At 32.3% G+C, this 8488-nt stretch overlaps 1 protein-coding gene across 1 annotated transcript; it reads left to right on the forward strand.

Moving 5' to 3' along the window:
* The first annotated feature begins 385 nt into the window (after positions 1–385).
* On the forward strand, positions 386–1804 carry LOC107762301 (phosphoenolpyruvate carboxylase kinase 2). The gene is made up of 2 exons (XM_016580649.2): positions 386–1216; positions 1308–1804. Exons 1-2 carry the CDS (start codon positions 433–435, stop codon positions 1346–1348), a joined length of 825 nt encoding a protein of 274 aa, XP_016436135.1. The 5' UTR covers positions 386–432; the 3' UTR covers positions 1349–1804.
* Positions 1805–8488: the final 6684 nt, after the last annotated feature.

Genomic DNA, 8488 nt, shown 5'->3' on the forward strand with positions numbered 1-8488 from the left:
GAATTATTATTAGTAATAATGTTAGAAAATCTGCATGGCTGATATAGAGGGGTAATTTTACAAAGAGCGTACTGCCATAAAGATGGATATTGCTGTTATAGGCAGAATGTTGTTATCGAAAGATAAAATATAATATAAAAATGAATTATGAGAAAAAACTTGGTTTTTATAGTAAATAATTGTTATATATGGATGTTGTTAAAAATATTATCAAATGAGGAATTAATTATTAATAATATGAAAAATGAAAATTTCTCCTGGTTATCTCTCTCCTTCTGTTCTGTCCTCCAAGTAAAACCTACCAGCGAATTATGCGAATATTCCGTTTTATTGTATTTCCACAAATACCCCTGCCCCCCACTCTGTTTTTATAAATACAACCCTCTTTCCTTCAACTAAACCCCAAAGACCAAACAAAAAAGCCTAAATAATATGAGCCAAGCCTTGAAAAGCGACTTCCAAATCTGCGAAGAAATCGGCCGTGGTAGATTCGGTATCGTCTACCGCTGCTTCTCTCCGGTCACCGGTCATTCCTACGCCTGTAAATCTATTGAAAAATCCCTCCTCCTCGATTCCACCGACCGTGAGTGCCTCGACAAGGAACCCAAGATTCTCCAGCTCCTTTCCGGTAGCCCAAACATTCTCCACCTCTACAAAATCTACGAAGATGAACACTTCCTTCACATGGTAACCGACCTCTGCCCAAACAACGATCTTTACGACCGGGTTTCCACTGGACCGTTATCCGAGCGCGCCGCCGCTAACATTCTGGTCCAATTAATTTCCGCCATTAATCACTGTCACAAAATGGGGGTGGCCCACCGTGATATTAAGCCGGATAATATCCTTTTTGATTCGCAGGACAGGTTGAAATTAGCTGATTTTGGATCTGCGGAGTGGTTTGTTGGGTGTGAGGAGGGGTTGATGAGTGGGGTGGTGGGTACGCCGTATTACGTGGCGCCGGAGGTTTTAATGGGTAAAGAATACAATGAGAAAGTGGATGTGTGGAGCGCCGGTGTTATTTTGTATATTATGCTTTCTGGGGTTCCTCCTTTTTACGGTGAAACTCCAACCGAGACATTTCAGGCTGTTTTAAGGGCAAATTTGAGATTTCCAACTAGGAATTTTAGGTCGGTTTCGCCTGAAGCTAAGGATTTGCTGAGGAAGATGATCTGTAAGGATGTTTCTAGAAGGTTTTCAGCTGAACAAGTCCTGAGTATGTATTTTTGGCCCTTTTGTTGGCTTTCATTTTAGTTTGACTTTTGGTCAACTCCAGCTGATTTTGATCTTATTTTTGTTAAATGCAGGACACCCATGGGTGATTAATGGAGGATCAATGGCTGATTAGTAGTGTTTTTTTTAACTATCCTATAAATACTAGCAGTACAAATCTTGTTTGCTTCTGCTGTATGTATACCAGAGAATGTCACCACCTCCAAATGTTTGAAGATTGGAACGGCGTATGTGAAAAAAGTAAGAGAATGAGGAAAAAGAAAAATATAGAAGGGGCTACTCAAAGTCTACAACAGGGGTTCCCATTTTAGCTTTTTTCTTTCTATGGTACTGTTTTGTGGAGAAGAATCTTGTGACGATAATGAATCTCCTATGTATTATGAGAAAAGAAAAAGAAAAAAAAAATTGGCGGCTATGTAAAAATCTATGCTTTTTCCCACTTTTATATGTTTTTGGAATATGAAAGTTTGTGGAAGAGAGTGAAGGATGAGTGCTTATCCTTCAGTTTTCTATAGAGTAGCACTATGTAATAAAGTTTGCTGCTTTTATAATACTATGGATCTTTATGACATTTACTATGATATTTGTGTCTCTAATTACTGATAGAAATTACAATCTCTTCTCACTGTTGTTGAGCAAGTGTGTTTTTAACATTTGTATTATGTAAAATTTCTGTTTTATGATTATAGTGTGCAACTTGACGGAAGTTGTATGAAGCATTTGGTTGAGTTTTAATTTATTTCCTCTGTTTTTATTGATGTGGAAGTATTCCGAAATTCTGTAATATGTTTCTTGAGTTTGGAAAATTATAAAGGAAAGGCAGTTTCTTTGAATTTTCAAAGAGGTAATATTGTTAATAATTTGCTTCTCTGTTTGGATTCATCGAGAAAGAATGGAAAAGCAAAAGGACTTGAAAAGTACAGTTGATTGTACTGATCTTTTCAGCACCTAATATAGGGGAGGGGGGAGGGGAATCTTGTAGTATTATATGGATGATGAGTAATTGAATGGTAACTCATACTAGCATATGTGGCTAAGCTTTTTTTAAAAAAAAGTTGGAATGTTTGGCCAAACTTTAGAAGAAAAAAAAAGTTCTTTTTTAGGAGAAGTGGAACGGAAAAATAGAAAAAGTAACTTTTCTCTAAAAATATTTTTTTGAAAAGTACTTTTGAGAAAAAATATATTTAAAAGTATTGTTTTAAAAGCTTGATCAAGCACTAATTGTTGTTTAAAAAATATACTTAGAAAAAAAGCACTTTTCAAAATGAGCTAATTTTAAAAATTTGGCTATGAATGTGTAAAGATGAATTAGTATATTGTTCAAAGGAGAGCACTATGTAAGAAAGTTTAATGCTATGGATCTTTAAGATACCTATATAAGTATTTGGAATCACAGATAGAAAGCACTACTTCTTACAGTTGTTGAGTGCTTTTTGAGCATTTGAATTACTTTACTCGTGTGAATCTTGAAATAGTGCGAAAGCATCTGATTGACTTTAAATTTTCTCTGCTTTATTGATGTAGAAGTATGAATAAACTGTTTCTTGAGTCTGGGATATTTGTTAGCATATTATTAGGCATATAGTAATATCCCTCCCCATTTTGTCTGTGATCTCTTTTCCACTAGACTCTGTTGTAGAAGAGTCTCAGCTTTTATAAAAACTAAGGGATCATTTGTCACCATAACTAATGTTAGGTTTGGTTGTTTTTTTTTAGTGAGGGCATTTGTAATACATGAATAAGTTATACAACAAATTTATATAGTACTAATGCAAGGTAGGATGTGGAATAACTAATATACGGATTAAACAATCAAATGACTAAGAACCCCATATTTATTTTATATTATACGTTGTATAATTAAATAAAGTATACATTCAACAAGAAATAATCTCTACACTACAGTTCACAAATTACTAATTCATGCATTATTAATAGTTACATAACTAGTCCTCTTATAAATAATAATCTCTTATAAATAATAATCAATTATGTGTGTCTACACGAATAAACTTCAATTATATTCCATTAAAATGTATATTCCATTATATAAAGCTGAGTTTGTTTAGCTCACAATTATGCAGTTTTCAACTGACTAATGATTTCTCGGTCCTTTTATTCCCAATAATGTTACGGTTTTCAACTAACTAATTATTTTCATAAATCAAAATGATATTTTTAAAAAAAAATTACATTTAGAAAGATCCTTTATTTTATTTAAATTAATTAATGCATTTAATTTTGACCATTAAGAAGCAGAGAGGGGAATGAAATTGTAAATACTCCCTCCTCTATTTGAACACTAGCCATAAACCACGGGTAAGGAAAACCACGAAATAAAAGTTGAAAACAAAAGGAGAGAAAATAACTTAAGAGAAACAAATAGAACAATAGAGTCAAGTGCATGAACTCAAATTAATCGGATTAATGAGCTTTAAATATAAAACGATTGAAAAAAACTAATGTATTGTATAAATTAATTAGTATTAACCAAAACTAACTGTATCTAAGTTCGTTTATTAATACCACATTAGTGGCACATGTATTTTATATTTAGTGATCTAAAACTTTTCTAAATACACTATTATTCATCTGAAAAAACGAGGCAATCTTCGAAACTAATAGCCTGTTTGGTCAAGTTTTTAATTGCATTTTTCAAAGGTATTTTTCATAAAAGTTTTTTTGGGAAAAAAAATATTTTTTTGTTTCTTTTTATAATTTAAAAATATTTTTTCATTCTTAAAGTTTGATCAAACACCTTAGAACCCGTTTGTCTATTAAAAAATGTATTTGTCCATAAAATTTTGTAAGTTTTTTAAAAAAAATATCGAAAATGAATTTTTCAAAATTCAAAAAGTGAATTTGACCATTTTTCTAAATTTTCTGATTTTTTTTCCTTACAAAATTGTAATATATTTATATCCAAATACTTAAATATTTTTGGCCAAAAAGAATTACTCCAAACAGATTATATGCGTTATAAAAGAATGGACTAGAAGTTGGTAAAATACAGACAACTAATGAAAGAAAGAATAAAGAAAGGGATCAAGACGAAGACTAGAACCTAAAACAAGCAACCGTCGGACACCGTAAAAATGGCGTGTAGTAGCCACTAATTAAGAGGTCTTTAATTTTTATCCACTAATTATAATGCTCGGCAAAAATAACCGCTACTAATAGAAAAAGGACAGTTTTACCCTTTCTTCAATTCTTATATTCCCAAACTCTTGTTTTATTCATTCAGAAGAGGGAAAATTTGAGAGCGAATATTTCAGGGCAAGTGTCATGTGTTCTCAGCATCTGTATCATCCTCGCATGCAAACGAGCTGCAGTTAATATTTCTCCTTCTTCATCTTCTCTGTCATCTTCTCTGCATCGAATGATCGAACTGGTAATTTTTTTTTTCTTTTATGCATTTTAGTTTTTGTATATATGTAATCGCGATCAATGATGTGTCAAGTATGTGTGAAATTTCAAAAATGATCATTATAAGTTGATTCAGTGTCAGAGAAGTAACGTATTTTTGTGATGCTATTATTCAAAACTTTTTGGTATTGAAATGTGAAATGTGTTTGTGGTTCAATCAATATATTTGATTATGTAAGGACATTTCATAAAAATAGTCATAGGAATTCATAAGCTACCTGTGTTTATGAATTTTTAGTTAACTGTGTTCATAAAAGATAAGGACCAAACGACATTAACTTTTGAACTTGGAACTCAAAGTTAAGGACCGAATGTCCTTAACTTTTTAACTTGAAACTTGAAGTTAAGGGCCAAGTGTCCTTAACTTTGGAACTTAAAAGTTGAAGCTCAGGACCAAGTGTCCTTAACTTTTCAACTTGAAACTACAAGTTAAGGACTGTCTGTTCTTACCTTTTTAACTTGTAACTCTAAGTTAAGGACCAAGTGTCCTTAACTTTTAAACTATAAGTTAAGGACTGCCTATTCTTATCTTTTTAACTTGTAACTCTAAATTAAGGACCAAGTGTCATTAACTTTTGAACTTGTAATTCAAAGTTCAGGACTAAGTGTCCTTAACTTTTTAACTTGGAATTCAAAGTTAAGGACCATGTGTCCTTTATTTTTGAACTTGAAACTTGAAACTTGAAATTCAAGACCAAGTGTCCTTAACATTTCAACATGAAACTATAAGTAATGACTGCATGTCCTTAACTTTTCAACATGAAACTTGAAGTTAAGGACCAAGTGTCTTTAACTTTTGAACTCCAAATTTGAAGTTCAATACCTATTGTCCTCAACTCTTCAACTTGAAACTTTAAGTTAAGGACTGCTTGTCCTTAACTTTTTTACTTGAAACTTGAAGTTAAGGACCAAGTCCCTCCAATTAACTGTAAGTCCTAATCTTTATTTTCTTTTTCCTTCTTTGTAGTGTGATAATGGAAGGAGATCGTGTGTTCAATTTTGATGTTTGGTGTAATTTTATGATCTATTGGAAAGGAGATTTACAGTATAAGGAAACAATCAATTTTTTTTATTCAAACAGGCAGTGGAAGAAGTTGAGGGATGGTATTTTCGGAAAATTTTTCCGATTACAAAGTGTGAAGTTCTGTGGTAAACTTGTTCACTGTGTATTGCTTTCAGAAATTGTAAATAATGACCCTGATTCGATGACATTCAAGGTTTTTGACCGTGAAATTAAGTTTACACGTGACGCATTTCATATAATTACTGGTTTGAAGTGTTATTCCTCACCGGACATCAAAGGTTTACATGAAAAAGAGAATAGGCTTTCAAAAGTTTATTTCCACGGAACGGATAGAGTTGAGTTGAGTGATTTGTTTAATTTTATTACTAGTCACCCACATGGTACAACTGCATCATTTGTAGGCAGCGATGATGATGATGTGAAGTTTGCAACAATTTATTTTGTTGAATCTGTTTTGATGGGCAAGCGAAAGAATAGGAATGTGTCCGAGCAGATAATGAAAATTGTAGACGATGATGAACTCTGCTCTTCTTTCAACTAGGGCTCTCTTTCTTATGAAACTTTATTAAAATCATTGAAGAGTTGTTTGAAGCCGAATGAGAATGAGAAAGAGAAAGACAAAGATAAAGACAAGGATAGCTACACTATACTTGGCTTTCCTTTTGCCTTTTGTGTTTGGATTATGGAAGTAATTCTTGTGTTCCAGGAAAAATAATTTGTGAACTTCCAAGAATTTGGTTATCCTCGGATGTTATGTTATTCGGAAATGAAATCTCCACAGTATGATTCTCTGTGTAAAAAATACTTCCATAATGAAAATGTAAGTTAATCTAATTACTAGCTATTTTTTTTATATTTATTTTAGTTCTGAAAACTTATGTTTATTTTTTGTTATATTATAGTTGTATAAGTTGATCGAGGTGTCACCATTTATTCCCGTTGAAGAAGATACAGATCCTATTAGTGGGGAAGAGCCAATTTCTCAAGATCAAAGCTCAATGCCTTCTTCCACACAATTTAATGAAGTCATGCTTAAGGAAATTGTTAAAGTAGGTTTTCTGCCTTTGAATAGCATTAGTTTTTTATTTGATTATTTTTTGCTTACGAGACTTTTTTGTTTTTATGTTTTTCGATTCAGAGATTATCAGAGAATTTTAAGAAGGATCTGCAAGCTAAGGTTACTAGAATAAATCAGAAAATAGCTGTATTAGAAAGAAAAAAAGATTGAGAATGAAACCATGGCAATATCATTAATTTCAGTTAGTCAAAGTTCAGGACTTTGTGTCCTTAACTTTTTAACTTAAAACTATAAGTTAAGGACTGTCTGTCCTTAACTTTTAAACTTAATATTTGAAGTTTAGGACCAAGTGTCCGTAACTTTTGAACTTAAAACTATAAGTTAAGGAATGTCTGTCCTTAACTTTTGAAGTTTAGGACCAAGTGTCCTTAACTTTTGAACTTACAACTTGAAGTTTAGGACCAAGTGTCCTGAACTTTTGAACTTGAAACTTGAAGTGTAGGACCAAGTGTCCTTAACTTTTCAATTTGAAAGTTGAAGTTCAGGACCAAGTGTACTTAACTTTTGAACGTGGAATTCAAAGTTAAGGACTGCATGTCCTTAACTTTTGAACTTGTTACTCTAAGTTAAGGATTGTCTGTCCTTAACTTCTTTACTTGTAACTTGAAGTTTAGGACTACCTGTCCTTAACTTTCTAACTTAGTTTCTTTCTCAGGATTTAAAGAAAAGTCTAGGATCAAAGCTTGATACTTTGATGAAGATTTATGTGAAACCTGATGAAAGGAACATAGAGAGAGAATCTAGTGTTCCAATTACTAAAGATGGAGTTGATGATCATTGTCGTGGTACAGAGCCTACTGTTACAATCAACAAAGATGCAGGTGGTGATGAACGTGATGATATGGATGTGCATGCAGAAGTTCAGTATGAAAGCGATCTTAGAGATGCACATCTAGATGATGAAACTGAGAACGTCACTGATATTTGGAAAGGTTAGATATAGATTTTGAATTTTTTTTCATTGAAATTTATATTCAATAGTGCAATACATATAAACTTTTTTGTGATTACAAATATTTGTAGAATCTATTGATGGAGTGGAAGTTAAAGATGTAGTAGAATGTCAAGACCAGAAAAATCCAAAAGAGACAGGAGTAACAGAAAAAATTTATAAATGTGGATTGCAATCCCAGGAGGACTTAGAAAGTCCATTGGGAACAAGTGTCAGTGAGATTGTATGCAAATGCTTAGAAGGAACATATGATCTGTCTACACCTCTGTCATATAAAGAGAAATTTGGAGTTCAAACTTTTGCCAATCAAGGTTAGATAAAATTTTCATTATATATTGAATGTTAGTTTTAGTGAATTATTATAATGGCTATTAATTGCAAATGTTACAGAATCTTTTGAAGCTGCAAGAGAAGAAGCTGGAGTGGAGTATCAAGAGAAAAGTGGAGTACAATCTCAAGACGTAGAAAATACAGAAGGAACAAGCAGAAGTGAGATTGTTTCCAAATGCATAGATGGAACATGTGATCTCTCTACACCTCCCTCTCTTACAGACAATATTGGAACCCAAGAAAATGCTAGTGAAGATAATGATTTAATTGGGATGATCTTGACTATTGCAAACGGTTAGACAGTTTTTTTTAATTTTATACATATTTGTTTTAATCAAAGATTATTAACGAGTACTAATTGTGTTTGCTCTTGTAAATATTTTGCAGAATCTTGTGAACTTGCAACTGAAGAACATGGAGAACAATTGCAAGATAAAGAAAATGT

Source organism: Nicotiana tabacum, chromosome 16 (genome assembly GCF_000715075.1).
Source record: "Nicotiana tabacum cultivar K326 chromosome 16, ASM71507v2, whole genome shotgun sequence".
Classification (NCBI taxonomy): Eukaryota; Viridiplantae; Streptophyta; class Magnoliopsida; order Solanales; family Solanaceae; genus Nicotiana; species Nicotiana tabacum.

Bases quoted from the DNA above. Each gene is read 5' to 3' on its own strand.
- LOC107762301 (XM_016580649.2), top strand. From the start codon at position 433: ATGAGCCAAGCCTTGAAAAGCGACTTCCAAATCTGCGAAGAAATCGGC. The intron at 1,217-1,307 runs GTATGTATTTTT...TGTTAAATGCAG, and splicing joins TTCAGCTGAACAAGTCCTGA to GACACCCATGGGTGATTAAT.